This window comes from Lissotriton vulgaris, chromosome 6 (assembly GCF_964263255.1).
Source record: "Lissotriton vulgaris chromosome 6, aLisVul1.2, whole genome shotgun sequence".
NCBI classification, from domain to species: domain Eukaryota; kingdom Metazoa; phylum Chordata; class Amphibia; order Caudata; family Salamandridae; genus Lissotriton; species Lissotriton vulgaris.
This window is the reverse complement of record NC_141694.1, coordinates 1,685,043,276-1,685,061,379: the sequence shown is the minus strand read 5'-3', so window position 1 is coordinate 1,685,061,379 and position 18,104 is coordinate 1,685,043,276. Positions and strand designations below refer to the sequence as shown.

At 43.6% G+C, this 18,104-nt stretch overlaps 1 protein-coding gene across 20 annotated transcripts in view; it reads right to left on the bottom strand.

Annotated features, from left to right (window-relative positions):
- PROX1 (prospero homeobox 1) overlaps positions 1-17,765 on the bottom strand; it is a 119,792-nt gene extending 102,027 nt beyond the window's left edge. For 8 of the 20 annotated variants that reach the window (XM_086927876.1, XM_086927882.1, XM_086927883.1 and 5 more), the window contains exons 1-2: positions 9,597-9,963; positions 1,123-2,907 (exon numbers count right to left, since the gene is read on the bottom strand). In XM_086927876.1, the coding sequence (XP_086784002.1) occupies positions 1,123-2,840 (1,718 nt within the window). In that variant the 5' untranslated portion in view covers positions 2,841-2,907; positions 9,597-9,963. Of the gene's footprint in view, positions 1-1,121; positions 2,908-9,079; positions 9,197-9,596; positions 9,964-16,614; positions 16,897-17,156; positions 17,321-17,549 lie in introns of those variants that run through there. The other 12 variants (XM_086927881.1, XM_086927890.1, XM_086927884.1 and 9 more) reach the window with 7 other exon arrangements.
- Positions 17,766-18,104: the final 339 nt, after the last annotated feature.

Genomic DNA, 18,104 nt, shown 5'->3' with positions numbered 1-18,104 from the left:
ACAAGCCAGCGGGATGCCCCACAGGAGTAACAGGCTCTGATTTGTGTTCGAACTGCATTTCTCTAGTACTTATGGTGAATATGTTCAACAAATGCCAATACGTGTGAAATTGGGATGGGCTTCACAAAGCATGTCTTTGAGCCCACTACAAACTTAAATTCTTGAAATGGACCCAAGGGGCAGTGCGTGCAGCAAAGCAGATGAGTGAACTCCAGCAGAAGGTGACTGCAGAAGTAGGCCCATGATAAAACTTATCAGTAACTTAATGAAACTCTCTAGAGAAAGGGTGTCACGTGCACTAGATTAGCATCGAGGGTGTGCATTTGGGGGGAGGGGACATCTTGTGAAGTTAGTGATCTGGCTTAGTTTGCTAAAAATCGAAAGTAACCTGTAGGCTACATGTCTGAAAAGTAGCAGCAGAATAGATTCTGACTTGTATCTATTCTTTTTTGATAAAATGAGTAGCTTTAGTTTGATTCGCTATGACACCCATCATTAAAAAGGCGAAGGGTCAATACAAATCAATATTTTCCATAAGTCTTAGGGGACAGAAACTGATGGCCATGCCCACAGACACAACAGTAAAAAGAAATGAAGAACTAACTGGAGCCAAGGCACTTAGTAATAGGTACTGTGAACAGGGCACAGTAGGCCAGGAATTGAGCAGATTAAATACCCTGTGGGTTCTCATCTACCAGTGATAATCACTAGCCGTAATTGCTCACATGGAAAAAGCCCTGGATTGCATGCAGAACAACCTGATTCGATATGGAAATAAAATGCTTAGAACATTGGCCCATATTTCAAAACTGCAGTGGTGTTTTTTCTATATGCCATGTCCTACAGTAGGAATGCTACACGTCGGTCATGTATCACTTTTCCAGGTAGCTGTAGGACATGGACACAATACCCAACCTTGTGTACCTAAAGCATGAATCCACAGTGTATGATATGCCTGCTGCAAGAGGGCACATCGGAGAGCAACCAGAGCGAGGTGGATTTTAATTGTCAAGGTACATCTCAACCACTCTTTGTGAAGGACCTGAAATTGTTAAAACACATAAATCAACAGATTAGTTTACTTTCTCGCAAATCTTTTTGATCATACTTAAAAAGGATATTGCATTGCCAGAATACGGTGAAATTTCTGCCATATCTTGCATGTCACCGCACTCAGACTTTATGAGAGACAAGGAAAGACCTTCGTTTGTGCTGCCCGGGTGTGCTGGTGAGCAGGGGTGGTGATTCAAGTGATGAGAAGACATCTTGGTCCGTAAACTGGCAGTCTCTCGGGTTAGGTCCAGTGATTCAGGGGAGGCTCTATCTTTGGCTGAAAAAGAGCCAGAAGGGACTCCCATAGGGTTCTGAAATGGGTATGCCATGAGGGGAAGTGGGAAAGGGTGGCGGAAAGAGGATGAGGCAAAGCTTGCAGCTGCTGAAAGTGGTGACTGATGGAGAGAAGGATGGTGGCTACCAGGAGGCGGGCCAGAGGCAGAATGTTCGGATGAGTTTTTACGGACTACTAAGGGCAGTGCTTCAGTTTGGTCAGCAGAGCTGGGCAGCTGCATGTTGCTGAAGGTGTCTAGAGGATTTGGAATGATTACGTCACCGAAACACTGCAGGCGCTGGTTGGCGGTGTGGAAGTTGTGGTTTTCCCCGTTCACTGCAAATCTGGCTTGGGGGATCTGGAGAGGTGGGAAGACCTGAGGAAGCTGGCGGGAGGGTTTGGATGAAAAAACCTTAACCACTGTGTCCACGACTTGTGACATGGCAGTGTTTAGCTCTTGTTTCAGTGTTTCGGCTAAGTGCTTGCCTTCTGGGTGGCAAGAGTTGTGCCCATGGTCTTTGTCTCTATGACCTTCTCTTTTAGGCTTATTCTCAGCTGCTATTTCCTGTTCCCTAATCAGGGCCCGTGCCCGGTCAATGAACTGTCCAGGGTCTAAGTCAAACATTTCGTGGTCGGACCTCCCAACTGAGTCTCCTGCTCTGCCATCCATGATTTCGGAATGCATGCTGTCTTCGGACAGGTTACCATCGTTTTCAGAATCGGTGCTATCATAGATTTGGTAGAACTTCTCCTGCAGCTGGCGCAGCTGTTTCTGCATGTCCTCCAGCTGCTGTTTCAGCTGTCTGCGCTCCTCGCGCTTCTGTTCTTTTCTAGCCGAAACCAGCTGCTGGAAACTCTGCTGCTGCTGTTGGGGCAGCTTTTGCTTGCGTTTATTTTCTCTGTAACTTTCTCGGGGACTTATGGACTGCGGGGCTCCCTCTCTCTCATTTTCATTGCCCCTCATTGACACATTCGGAGAATGGCTCATCCCTCGGATGATGTTCTCAACACGGGCACGCTTTGCTCTCAGGTGCTCATCACACAACCGTTCCATATCAAACTGGCTCATTGGGGGTCTGCCAAAAGGAGAAAGACACTCTTGGGGACTATCTCTCGAAGAGTTGCTGCACATGTCCTCCTGGTGGATTTCAGAGCCCGTACTGGAGAGACCACTGGCCTGGAAACTGGGCTCATTGCCACCATTTTTGTTCATGTTATTTTTCAACAGCTGGGAAATTATGGTTGCCCCTGGAAAAGGCATCATGGCATCTTCATATGAGTTTGCCCTCTTCAGCAGCTTGCGGAGCACGTTTGACTTCTCCCCATCTGCATGCTGCACCACAGAATACTCAACATCCTGCTCAGAACCTTGGGAATTCATGGCATTAAAAAACGTCGCTCTTGAATTTGCGAAAATTGCAGATGCGGTCCCTACAGTTCTTTTCACGCCGATGTCTACTCGTCTTCTCTTGGTCTGCCTGCTTAAGAGGGCTGTGCTGTCATGGTCAGGCATCACTGGACTGTTACTGTGCCATCTTCAGAAGCCTGTCAGCTGGGCACAGCTCGAGAATCCTGGGACCCTGGCCAACAGAACAAAAGGACTGATGAATCATTTTCTTTAAATTTCTCCAAATTTCCTGACCTCAATCCTGAATCAAATGCAAAATGCAAAAGCCCTAGGATTTATGGCACATTACAATTATTACAATTTATTATGCACTCTACTTGAAATGAAACATTTTTGAATATTTCTGCTCCACTGGTTTATGAAGGATTAAAATTGAAAAAAAAAATAGAAAAACTGCTTAAGCACCAGTAATATGATTTCCTTGCACAAATGCTTAAAATGATACTGTTTATCTTCAGAGGAAACAGTAGATTATAGGAACACAGACACAGACATGCGATTGATTAAATTTAGAGCACTGAGATGCATATTTCCAAAGAAGATGAAAGTAGTACTCTGTTTAAGATGTTCAGTTAAAACAAGAAGCTAGATCAGATTTGGATTAGTTTTCAATTTTCATTCGAAATGAAAGTAATTGGGTTCTAATGCCCCTGCGTGAATAGTGGAAAGGACTTTAAAGGTTACAGGGACAACTTTCACTTAATTGTCTGGGATTCTTTTCACTATGGGGTGCAGAAAATGCTGCTGTTGTTGTTTAGTGTAAAATAAACACAAGGCAGCTTCCTTACTGAAGGTACCTGAACAATGAGGCAGTGCTTTAAATGGACAGACATGCCGAATGGGTGAGTACCGGTACTCTTCCATTAGTTATGTCTCCGTACTCTCCCAGCCCTAATGGGCCACTCCGACAAGGTCAATGTTGTTTTATTCAAGGTGAAGACCCCAAAACATGCTGTGAGCTCGCTGTTTGCCTACAAGAACACCATCCTAATAACCAAAACTGTAGCATTTACAGAAGCTATATTCTATGTGCTCTCCTTTGCTTCAAATGATGGACAGGCCAATTCCATTTGATAACCAAGGATAGTAGCGATTGCTATAAAAGCTCAAGAATTGTACAGTAGGTATGGATGACCCCATCCCTTTCCATGAGATCTCCATGATTTCCAGGAGCATTAAATGAAAATAGACTTTTCATATAATTGTTATAATTTGCGGCTTATTCACTAGTAGTACTAAACTAGCAAAGCATGTGCCATACAACACCTGCTGTAGGATTTTTCTTAGGATTAAATGCATTGCAAAGTAGACTCTAGATATTTTTTATGCCGTGTTTATCCGATACTCAACATCACGTTTACTCAGCGGAGCACATCTTCACAATAACACAGTGAATTGCCAAAGGCGGCATGCAGATTCTTTGGAATGGCTCCCGTCTCTTTCGGTTCACCTGTAAAAATATCTACATGCGCCCAAGGACTGCATCTGTGACTACATTTTATTAGGTTAACTAGTCATGCAAAATGACACATTTTCAGCATGACAAATTTTGTATAATCAAGCGTGTGCTTGCTATATGTCTATTGAGGAAAGGATGGGACCACAATACAAGTTTACTCTTATTTTCATGCTCAGTTACTGTTTGTTGACTTGAGATATTCTCAGATCTCGGCGAAGAAAGCATTGCAGCTCCTGACATTCAGCAGGATTGCCCACATTTTAAGATGTTCAACTAAAAGCCAATGTGGAGCGATACTGATCAATAAAACATGCACCAAGGCACTTTTGATCAAGCAAGATTTTACCTCTATTTTGGGTGGGGTCGTTTTTTTATCCATGAAAACTCCAGGGTTTTTGCAAGATTGTATTGCTATACTGTGGGTGGGATCCAAAAGCCTTATAGTCAAAAATGAAACTTCAGCAGAGAAAGTTCATTGCGTTTGCCCTATTGAAGACTAGGAACACACCGACTGATGAAGGGAAGAGCTCATTCTAAAACATAAAATCACTGCTTGTACTATCTAAATGTATGTATTGTGCTCTACACCCATATGCTATGTATGTATCACTATTTTATTATGTGTTGTGTGTCTACATGTATGATATTTTTCTCTCTATATATATATATGTGTGTGTGTGTGTGTGTGTGTCTTCACTAGAAGGTAGATAAGATATATAAGAGAGACAGACAGACAACAATATAGATAGACAGACAGATAGATAGATAGATAGATAGATAGATAGATAGATAGATAGATAGATAGATAGATAGATAGATAGATAGATAGATAGATAGATAGATAGACAGACAGACAGATAGATAGACAAGTAGGTAGATAAACACGAGGATAGAAATGGTTTAAAGATCCCAGTTATATTTGTTTCCATGGTGTTAACATGGACAGTGCACTATACAGCTTTAATGAAAGTCTATGAAAGTTATTTTTGGACTATAAAACAGAGAGTTTCTGTAAGATTTGTTATACAATTTCTGTTACAAAATATGACATTCATAGTTTGAACAAAGCTGATACACTACTGCAAAAAAGTATGCACAATAATATTTAACTGACCTGGGGATGTCCTCCCCAAACATTATAATTTCACTGCACATTAAAAGGACAGTTCTCTTGAAAATGCTCGTGTTATTGCTGTAGCCGAGCACCATGCCGTTCCTATATTAAAGCACCAGCATGTAATCTCCATATACGAAGAGCCATATGGAATGGCCATGTCTGAACACCCAAGTAATTCCCAGGTGTGAGCACCACTCATCTACAATTACATGACAGATGACCTTTAAAGTGGTCGAAGACACTACTGACATATTGGGAATTCTGATTTGGAATCCGAACTGTTTTAGACGGTTTTTATATTTAAGACTAAAAAATGAAAACCGTAATTTTTATTCTTGCTTTTTTTTTTTTATAAATTACAGATGTGAGCATTATCTGTTGGTGAAGACCCTGAAAAGAGACCAATTAAGTGTTCGCATTTTTTAGGGTGTTGAAATAATATATTGCAAGTAAATGACTGTTTGTGTTTTTAAGTGTTTTTCTTCCTTGCAAGATGAGAAATTGGTGATTTCTCAAAATAACAAGACATAGAAATGACATTCAAATTCCCTGCACATGTAAGAAAAGTGAACTGCGGAAGGCATGACAAGTCGGAAACAACCTTATTAAAAAATGAAGGAGTCTGGCACCCAACAAGTGTGCCTTGGGGAACATGTATTTTGATGAAGCAAATTTCAACTTGATGTCAATTAAAAATACTATTTAACATTCAATGCCTTAAACAAAATGCATAAAGGACAGTTGAGCCCCGGGCGTCACAACGTTTTGCAAAAGGCTCAGCTGGTGTTAAGGAGCTGGCACTGAAAAGAGACTTATTTTGATTAGATTTGGAACATTCTTGGCAAAACTCAAAAAACACCAGATTGTGCCACAAAGGAAGGGACTGTTTGATACACTTGACTGCTACAGAAATGTATGTGGTTAGTTGGGGGTCAGCCGTTTTTCACCACCACACAATACAAATATGAAGGGAGGGGGCGAAATGTTTATGCCACCGAATAATAAAATTAAAGTTTTTAAAATGTTGGTTGGGTTAAAAAAAAATCAGTTCAATGACCTCAATAGCTGTTGGCGACACTTTTTTAGCCTTTTTTAGCTGTTGGCGGTACTCAGTCTAGAATGTCTGCAACAAATAACACGCTGCACAGCTCATGAAGCGTGCGGGAATACATTAATTCAGGGCAGCAATGCTCAACAAGTAAGAGTAACTGGACAAAAAAAGCACTGTGTTTCAAACGCCAACCAAGGTCAGTCTCTTGTGCTAAAGAAATGGCCAGGAAGGACACAATTTCAGATTCTCGCGTTTGTAACTTATTTACAGAAGGTCCCCGCACTTCTAGACATCCGCGTGCTTCATTCCATGACTTTAAGTGACCTTCTGGTTTGAGGTGTAGGGCAACACCCGGAGTCAGACAGTTTTCACCAGTGTTATTAGACAGACCTTCCTAGCAGGCTGGCAGCCCCATTGCAGATCTGTGATGGTCATGTTAGCGCTACACCTTGAACCATGAACCAAAGAACACAGATGCATGGCCTAAGGGTGGGAATACAGAGGAAGCTGCCTACACCCTGCCAGATAAGGGGCTCTTGCAGAGAAAAACTTTAATTAACAAAAACATTTGTGGCACGTCTTAGTGCATTTGTTCTTTCTTCCACCCTCATCATCTGAGTCAAAAAAGTTGGAATTTAGCTCAGTATATTTTTTAAGTTTATGGATAGATGTTGCTTCTACTGCATGGATAGCGTTTGCCACATAGAACAAGGTGGCAGCATACAACCTATTTTCTTATGGTGTGATGCACCAGGTACATGGCCATGCATGAGAGAAGATTCAGGTATTGGGGCACAATAATCTAACAATCCTTATTGGTGTGAAAAACATTAATGTTGTGTCTGATCAAAACACAAGTGTCAGACAGAGTTTCAATCGGTGTTTGAACTGGAACATATCTAACTTTTCCATAGCACAGTTTTGTGATACACCAGCTGTTTTTACAAGTTTCAGGGCATAACTGGACAAAGAATGTCATGCAGTGTATGGAACAGACACTTAGCACTTAGGTGGGCACTCTATCTAACACGAACCACCAGAATGACAAAAGTAGCATGCTCTCCCCGCCTCCAGCCTACATGCCCTGTTTACCAACTGGTGACCGGTACCAAAGAGTCTTATACCAGGGCTACCTTTCAGATCATGCCTAACACATTACAAGACTGGCACAGAGCTAACCGTTCAAACATTATCAGGGTCAGTGCATTAACACACAAGAGAAAGGAAACACCTTTTCTCTCTCTAGATGAGAGGAAACAGGAGAGACTTAGGTTCTATGTAGAGTACATGCTTGCTTCCACATATGTTTTAAAAGTTTACCGCTGGGAAATTTAGGAGTGAGCACCACTCAAACAATATTGAATACGAAGACGTAATGCACCGAAGAACCGGTGCCAGGTAAACATCACCACTCCTAGACAAGACACAGACTGACAGCAAAGAGGCGACATTGGGAAGCCTACGCGCAGCAGGCATGCGCTTCCGTACACTAGCGTCAAACTCCAAAATAGTCCGCAAGCAAAATGTCCAGACAGTTTCAGGGACAGTGGAGCACAACATATTACTTCAAAACACATCTAAAGTGAAGTTTTAAAACTTAACAAAAAATAAAACGTTTTGGAGCTGTGACAAAGTTAAGCTTAACAGAAAAACAGCGACAAAACTAGTGCCTGAGACTTCATTCATTAACGAAACTGAGGCCCCAGACTTCTGTCGTTAATGAAACTGTGAAGCAGAAGCCTCTTTACTTCAGGTATTAATAAAAGAGTGAAAGCTGCGCTGCCCACAACCGCTGTCTTCGGACCACTTGGAGAAATACTAGTGTCTAAGACCACTGAGCATGGACGCTTCTCTCTCTACAGGTGCACTGCCCAGATCTGAACATCTCTGAACACACAAGAACAGCGCAAAGTTAAGGCAGCAATAGACCACACCACTGTAGGCAATCACGGTGCACGCTGCCGTGAACAGTGAAGACTTACATTTACTTTATTAAACTCTATACAGTGCAAACAGCAGCACTCATCGCCCCATGAGCGAGGAAGACTATTTGATGCCAAGAACTGGCGAACGACAGATTTTTAAAGTTTTAGACGCCTAGGCGGCCACTCCTTATCAAACTGTGTGCGCCATAAATTCATAAAATCCCCAACAACAGTCAATACCGTCTCACGAGCAGCCAAAGAAAGGGAGCTTGCACCTGGCTTTCTTGACACAACACACCTGCCTGGCAGTGCCCGTGCGCACTTTGTCCTGACAATACCTCCCCAGCGAGCTGAAGGACTGACATCCCACATTGTGGTTGCCTCAAAGTGCCACCATTGTGGTTGTCGCAGCGCCTTGTGCCAATGGCCACCGATCAGTCGTGTACTGCACTCCCCAGGCTCCCAAGAGCGGTGACCACCTGCCATCTAAGTGTGCTTCAAGCCACTCCAAATATACCAAGCTTTTTTAGGAAGTGTCTAGGAAGAGCCCAAAAAAGTGAAAAGCATCCCTCCCCTCAACAAGACAGGCCACTGTTCCAAGGAAACCCCTTCACGCACCTTCATGTATGAGTGCAAACATACCCTCTCGCAATCACTCCACTCGAGCTAAACCCCATACATAAAACACAGCAAGAGCAAAACCCACCCAGCTTCACACCAGCCACCTTGAACCTCGGCCCGTGCCCGGCACTGCTCGCGTCCACAACCCAGGAGGAGATAGATTTTTTTTACCTTCCATATTTCAGCTGTCACCGTGATTGAAATGAAACTCGTGAAACCTCCCTGCCAGACTCGTTAGAAAAAAAGGGGGAAGTGGGCATGCAAATCGCAAGCAAATTGACGGGAGCGAAAAGAGAAGGCGGCCAACAATGAGCAGGACAAAGAGGATCCGAGGGCAAACACTGGGAGTTTAAAAGGGAGACGGGAGGCCAGGCGCACAGCGAAAGGCACATGACGGAGAGATACGGAGCGGGTTCCCGTTTCCAAAGAGGCACGAACAAAGGCGACAGGCGGAGAAAAAACAATGCAAACGGGACACACCAAGCGAAAACCCCCGGCTTTCAGGCACTTCACAAACTGCAGACGCTTCTGGGGTGTTTTCTTTCTGATTACTGTTTCTAATGTCATTCAGCCAAACATTTGCACTTCCACGAAAGCATAATAACCTATATCTCGCTGAGCGCATCATCCTCCAAAGTATAACAAAAATACTGAAAAGAGAACAAACAGGTGCTGTGAAAATACTTACTCTGAGCGAAGCGCAGAAGTGGTCCAGTGTGCGGTGGAGGGCGCGGAAGCGGCGCCCGTGGGATGCGCTGGAAGGGGAGGGCGGCGGTGCGTGCGGGCGGGCAGTGCGCGCTCGCTCGGTGCGCATGGGAGGCTGGGCTCCGCGGCGCCGCTCCCCTCTCGCTCCCTGGCTGTCACCGTGCTGCTCTCCGGCAGGCAGAGCTCAGCTGAAGCTCTGCGCTACAGCAAGATTTACTTTAAGACACGGCTGAAGGAAGCAGGAAGACTGCGCATCACATGCCGGCTGACGTAGGGCGGGAGGAGGCCAATCCGGAGAGGGGACCCTCCGGGATGCTCGGGAGATAGTGAACTTGGGAGGAAAAAAAAAACACACGGGGAAATCAAAGAGCAGAGGAGGAGGAGGCTGGGCTGGGCAGGCTGTCAGCCTCGGACAGCGGAGGGGCTGCGGAGCTGCGTACAAGGCAGAGTGCGAAGGGGGGACAGCGCCGGACGCACGCAAGGCAAGTCTGGGATAGGGCGAAGGAGCGCAGCTTAAGTGACAAGTGCCCCTGCGCCGAGGCGCGCCCAGCAGTGGGAGGGGAGGGCTCCTTCTGTGCGGGGACAGAGCACGAGTCTCAGATATACAAAACACTTTGACATCGGTGTGTGGTCACAGCGGAGAGGGGGCGTAACAGATCCGGGCGTTAAACTTCAGTAAGTGTTGTAGTACAATACATGCATATCTAAGAAGACGTGTAAACACAGAAGTAAGGGGGTGGAGGTTAAGGGATGCGTTGGTTCTCGGATCACTAAAGGCACACGGGTTGTATAGATTACTACAGAAGAGGTACACGGATTGTATAGCGACTTGGAAGAGACTGCTGTGGTCTTTTACACGCACCACTCTTTCTGTGAGTTGGTCCCTGTCATACACCGCGTGATGTTTCTTCGGGAATAAACTTTATCCTTTTTAACCGACAAAAGTCTACCGAATCAATTCATTACAGTCCCACAGGCGGGATAGTATTACGAGCCACGCTTTACTTTGCAAGAAATAAATTACATCAGAGCAGCAGAAACTGAGGGGGTGCAGATAGTAGAACACGTGCTTCTCAACCCGGCTCCCTGGCCAGCCCTGCAAAACACGACTGCGTGTGTCAGGTGTACTAGTATAGTGCCGACCGCGAGAGCGCTGGCTTCTAAACGCTGTGAGGGGCTGCTGACGGGAAAGTAAAGCACACGAGAGATCGGCTCTGAATTGAGCAGAGCTCCAGTGTCTCTGGGTGTGCCTTATTTTCCTTGAAAGAAGCCACCTTACAGAATAGTAACCATGTGTACGGTTTGAAGAGGGAGCTGGGCGTAAAGGCACAAAAACCAGAGCACGTGATGAGCCAGCGCCCTTTTAGAAAGGACGGACCTCTCGGCGCACGCAGGCTCCGCAAAATTATACCGGTTTTATTCAGCGAAAGTGAAGCAAAGGACGGCAAACAAATTCGCCGAGGATCACACTGTTCATCAAGCGAGGATGCTGGCTTTAGAACCCATATACCTGGACTACACCTGTCATTTTAGTCATTTAGCCACATGATCGCATCTCACCCGAATTATCAACTCATCAAAACTATGAGGTCATTTTTGTGCTAAGGATCGACCTTTAGAACCCCCGCCAATTTCACCCAGTGAGCTCTGCACGTAAGCGTAAAATTAAATGTAACTTGATTGTGTTTATTAGAATAGATAATACATTCGTTGAAACCAGCGCAGAGGTCTAGAAGTATGCACACCCATACCTGAATTTGCTAAAACTCTCCCTATGACGGCAAAATGAAGAACTATCAGCCCACCTCTTCAACAACCAATAGCCATTAAAAAGCGCATGAAGACCACTTTGTACGAGCAAGCGCAAACCCACCGTGGAAACGTGAAAGCCTTGCAGTGTCCCAGACAGCGGTGCATTAGACTGGCAGTGTGGGGGTTCGGCTGTGCAGTGTCTAATGTCGTAGCGACTCTGCCTGTATGCCGATTTTTTTAGTTATATCACAGCGCCTTGAAGCTGCCACGTGGAGCATGTGGCGCTAATAAGTAGTATTAGAAACTGTATACACAAGTGATACCCTTGCAGAAACTAGGTTCTCTGGCGAATGAAACTATCTGGCCGAAAATAGGGCGACAAAGCGGATATATTTTGTAAGTATATTTTTTTCTCAAAAGCAAGGACAAACACTGCTGCTTTCATAGCAGAACCCAATATTACTGTGATGCACAGATCACACACAAAAGAAAAGGGCTGGTAACTATATGGCTTAGAATATATTGATATGGATGTTAAAACCATATAAAGATGTAATCTTTCTGATCTATGTAAAAGTCTAGCACTTGAAACTGAAATTAAGCACTTACAGTGTTTATTGGAAAGGTAACTGAAACATAGGGAAAGCAAGTCATTTGCCCAGTATCACACAGTTAAGTGCGGAAGTTCAAATTAGAAGTCAGTATTTCTAGGTCTGCAGACATCAAAACAACCGACAAACCAGCCTGCGCCTTTGGAGTTTCGAGCTACAGCCACAGAAAAATCCATTCATGTTCCATTTGAAATCTCACAAGAGTGCATCAGACCTATTTGCAAAATGGCAGCTGTGAAAATTGTGTTAATCTAAGTGCTAACAAAGCACATGCAACAACTAACCATCGTAAAATAAACACTACTTTAACTTGATCAATGCAGGCCCCTTATTTAACAGAAGTGAGGTTAGGGGAACAATTTTGGGACTGTTGAATTTCTACCTACATATTTATTAATTGCAACTGACATCAAATTATATTACAGATGAAAATGTCTGAATAGTATCTGAGAGACTGGCGAGGTTTCCAAATGCTGCATCCTATAGGTAATTAAATGCAAATCATGGCCATTAAAAACTTACATTTTATGCCCATGAATTCCCTGGTGAGCAGTGGAACTATCTCACATTTAGTGGCACTGGTAAAGTCTTTACAGAAGGAACATGTGTGAGGTAAGGCCTGATTGCATGTGAAGTGAGGACTATGCACCACTGTTCCAGAGTCCAGTTTTTCATGTAATGGTTTCTGGTACCTGAGTGTCTGGTTAGGATACTCATTCTTAGAAAAATTGATCTGATGTTACACTGGCTGTCCTTGTGGACTATAGGTGGGGTTGTGGCCTGGGGTGCAAAAGGGATCCCTACATCTTCAGAAAGCTATCACTCATACCAGCTGTATCTGCGAGGAGGTAGATTAATGACTGAAATCCTGGGGGCCCCACATTTAACCCTTTAGGGGCCCTGAATTACTTGCTATCACTCCTGGTACCAAGAAACTAGAGACGAGCTCAGCTGGAGTATTCTGCAGAACAGAAAACGCCAGCTACATCTATGCAAATACTGAAGCTATGGGCTAGTTTCAATTACATTAGGGCTGACAAAAAACACCGCTTTTGGACAGCATACGCTTACTCATGTGGTTTAGGATTTCACTAGAAAGAACATTTAAAGTGACCCCATTTACGGTATTGGTGAAAGACACCAGATCTGAAAACAGAGTCCTGGATTCTTTGCGCACAGTCAGATTCCCTCAATGTTGGGTTACTAGAGCAAACATTTTCTAGAGACAAGCACCCAGACGAATTTCTTGCCGATCTTCCTTGGTGGAGCCTCTGTGGTCATGATCCATCAAAGCGCCAGAAGGGCATTAGAATTTAGCTTAGGCGTGGTGAAATATCGCCCAACAATGGAATACAATTAAGGTAACTACATAGAGGGTAAATATATCGTAGTCATCAAACGCATTTATTTCAACGTGCAGTTTGCAAAGAAGCTGCCTGAAATGACCGAATAAACCAAGAGTACAGCTCTTAAAAGGTCACAGGAGCAAAGAAAATGAAAAACATCTGTAAGTCACCTTATAACAGGGGTGGGTCTTAATGCGCGAGGCGTCTAGTTTACCTGGTTGAGCAACCGCTACAGTGAACTCTGCGTGACCTACAGGTTATGGGCTTGGATCCCAGCAAGGCCCACTACGTTTTTCTTTCTCCTGAGGACGATATGGTGTGTATCCTCTAGTTTGCTAATAACAACATTACTGTTGAGGCCTACAAAACCCCCACTTAATAATTGTGTTTTGTATAAAGAGGTGATATCAGTATTGTTAGCAAATGCCCCGGAAGTACTATCCTGGAGGTTCTTCACAGCTGTTCACTTAACTGTGACACAGCTTTACAAATATTAAACAACAATTGAAACTACAGAAGTCAGATATTCAAAAGAAATATCCTCCTTAAACCCAGGAGTGAAATCACATGAAAGACAATGCTAGACTAGAACAAAGCATGAGAAGAATTAGTGGTACAGCAACAGAGAAAAACTGAAACGCGCCGGGGTAGATACTGTAGACCGCCACCAAAGAAACATATGCAATGATTTGGACAGTAGAGTAATTAACAAAGGACAGAAATGAAAAAAAATGTGCTCATTCTACTGGCAGCAGGAGATGGTGAGATGAAGTAAGAACTAGAGGTCATGCAAAATAATAATATTCTGAGCGGATTACTAAAAAACTGAATTACCAAATAAGAACATTATGTTTGAAGCCTGGGAGAGTCCTTTTTCACAATGCACTGAATTCCACATTACAGTGAGCGCTAACCTGACATGCTTACAAATGCAAAGAACATGAAGAGATATACCTTTATCAACAAGGATAAGTGTGGGCCTACAGTATTTAAATGTACAATTTCTTGCCCTAAAGAATTAAAAGGTCATGTATAAGCACAGGTACAAAATAATGTATGGTGATACAGAAGAAATATGCTGCCGAGATATCAAAAGGCTGGAGTATACCTTTTTATTAACTTTAATCAACCGGAAATGGATGAACTCCTACATCTTTTAAGAATTCACATCTAACTGCCCAGGAAATAAAAGTTACAGGGTATCATTGTAAAAAAGTTTACATTTAAGACGGTGGTATCATATATCGGACATGGTTACTCTTCCCAATGGGTTTTAAGATTGTTCATTTCAAAGATTAAAATTTCGACATCTTTTCGTAAAAGCAAGCTGATGTGAACAAATGGTTTGTGAAGCAGGTTTAAGCTTTCCCAAGCTGTGGCAACATAGCAGTATTCGGAAGGGGTAACACGAGGTGAAACAAATTTACTATTTGGACCAAGGGTGCTAATAAATCTACATTTTCACATTTGTTGCAAATTGCAAAGTTGACAATCCGTGCGATTCCCACAGTGCAGCTGACCTACACTGACACACCACTGTTTACTGCCTTACAGGCTGCATGCTTCTCTTGTATTACCGAGGAAAGCGGCTCGTTCTACCCTGGCCAATGAGACTAAATGAGATTTTAACTTACTTCGTGGATTTAACTCCTTGTATCCTGGGCACACTGATTTATTTATAACTTTTACATATGAAAATCAGCATAGCCTAAATCATATGCCTCTTAAGAATCCTGATTCCCCCTCTAAACAACGGCAATAAATATCATATTACATCCAGTGAATCCGAGTGTGATAGCAGGTGTGGGTATATATATATATATATATATATATATATATATATATATATATATATATATATATATATATATATATATATATATGTGTGTGTGTGTGTACATCTCTATCTATGTTTATATACTTTCACTGAAAAAAGACAAAAGTTAACGTGAAATTAGTGGTAGCTTTGGTTATGTTAACAGTGTTAAAATAGAAATTCACTTCAAAGAAACACAGTCAAAGTAAAGTCCGGTTGTGAATTAGAACTAAAAACACCTCTGAAATTCAAAAGTCCATATTTCAAAGAACAGCCACGCAAACTGTAACTCAAACACCAAATACAACGCTGAGGATTTCACCCATGATGCAATAACAAATGTTGTAAACAATCGTCGAGATGACATTTCATATTGCAATAGCCCCTAAACACTATGAAAGAAATGGCTATGAAGCCAGTATTACCTAATGGTTGGAGTACGCATTGCTATGTAATTGCATTGTGCTTTTAGGTGTTGTTACTAATTAGTATAAATATTGTGCGCTCATAAGCGCTGCATCTGATTAAACAACGGACAATAGATATGCTGTGCATAGTAGCATCATTATGACCGAGAGACCCATATTTCCCACGATATGTGAATTTCTTTCCATACTCCATAGACTTTTGAAAAACATGGGTTTACACTTCTGCAACTTGTGCAATAAAAGCAAGCAGAAATGCGTGCGTGCTTGTGAGTGTGTACACGTGTGTGGGGTTATATCCTATTTATTGCTACTGGTGAACATATTTACAGAAGCACTGAGTGTAGCGAGCTATTTATTGCCATAGTTGAGTGTCAGTAGTAAATATGCAGATTCACTGATAGGTGTAGCTTCGAGTGTAGTGATGCCCACCCCGACGTCAAGGAGTGGTAATATATAGGATGCCACCCTTGGGGAGCAGTGTGTATGGTTTGTGCAATGCTGTTTTTATGTGTGTGTTATCCACACCTGCATTAAAAAAGAGCCAGCTCTCAATTGCCCTTTGTGAGTCTGTTTTCTAATCAATAATAGTAACATGAATTTGTAAATAAATGCACAGACAGCTATGTAGATAAATAACAATGGATAGGTAAGCTGTGATGACTCCCATTGGGTGTAATGTACTATGGTAATAGCATGGAATGTGACCTTTGCATTCACTGGATTAGTGCACGTGTAAATGCAGTCATGAATATAATTGTTTACACTAACACTTTACTGGGCAAGATTTATTTTCACGAGCCTAGAATATAAAAACCCACATCCTGCCCCCTCCACACCCCTTCCCCCTCCCTTACACACACACAGCCGAGGGGCCCTTTCCATAGACGTGAATCTGATGGAATAAAGTGCTTTGCTCCCAAGTTCGGTGGATCAAGGAAAGGCGTCGATCAATACTGAACGGACTTCACTAATGCCCACAAAGGTACCACCTATATAACCCTTCATACTTCTGATTGGAAAAAATAATGTCACATCATTTAAAACTCACGTTCCTAAAGCGGACAGCCCAGACACCCTCTCCGATTTCCTCACATGAGCATTGACTTTTTATTTTAATTAACATAGAGGTGGTGGCAGGATGGTACAGAAGCGAGGTAAACCTCGCTGACCTGCTAGTAATCCCGACGAGCAGAGGGCGTTGCTTAGTTGAAAGGCCGGATCGAAGCTGCGGGCGCTTCTGACTTCTAAATACGAGTTGACAGCGCTGAACAATGTAACTCGATGGGTGAGGGCACGTACGCACCGGGGAACCCGGACGAAGGGTCACAGGAAAGAGAGCGGGGGCTCGCGGGGACGCTGAGAAGAAAGAACGCGCACCGGATCCCCGGGAGGCCGGCTGACCAGAATGAAGATATCAATATGTGGCCGAGGCGCGAGAATGACAGGGAGGAGAGCAGGAGGGACGGGGCGCGCGCCGGGGCAGAGACCTGCACCCAGGATTGTTAGCGCGCGACTCTCGGATGCCATGCTAGATGCGCGCGAACACCTCCAGCCTGCACGAGCTCAACAAGTTGAAATTGTTGTACTTACTCGAGTAATATAAAAGGCGGCGTGTACAGTACAGCAGGTGGCAGTGATGAGCCCTTGAGAGGTCTTCAGTCGCGCGGCCAATCAAAGTGATGACGAGAAGGAAAATGTTGTCATCTTTCTGCCCACAATCCAGGGAAAGTAACTTTCATTGCCAGTATGGGTGTCAAGTAGAATGTCTGTAGGTGTAAAAGCAGCCCCTCCCTCTCCGTTGTTCTTCCGCGGCCAAACAACGTAAAATGCCCGAGATGAGAAGCTTGGGGTAATGGTGCACGTGACATATCTGATGAACAGGTTGGAACACAAGACAAACCGCACTGAGGACACAAGTATTACGAGCTCATCGTTAGAGTAAAACACACCGAGTAACATATGATGCGAAGAATATGCACTGACCTGATACAGAAGGGCAATCGCCGTCTTGTCGTGTCATCATTTAAAACACCTGACATTGACAACTTTTCCTGCTTTCCGACAGATGCTGCTCAGCGACCAAGCAGCCTGTCTGTCCATGTTCCAGATAGACAGTGCCGTGTGCAGCCAGGGAGGTAACTCCTGCCTGACGCTGACAGCGACAGACTCAGAGGTAGGAGCCGCAACAGACCACAGCATAGGGTGACCAGACTTTGAAAACCCCAAACCGAGACATTACGTAAAAATGGAGGAAGGACTACCATTTGACATCACCCGAGCAGCGCAGAATGACATCACTCACCAACATAGAAACACAGAACAGACACTAAGGAAATAAATAAACTGTCATTTTTAAACCCAGTATCATCCCTGTGAATTAAACTACTTTCTAACAACAGCTGCTAATTAGTCCTGCATTCGAACACATAAAAAAGTGTCTCCCGTTGTTTTCAGTCCACACTTTCTAAAAGCCAGGACATGAGCCAAATGTGTCGAAAGCTGCCAGGACTGCAGGTGAACAATCTGAAACGTCCCGGC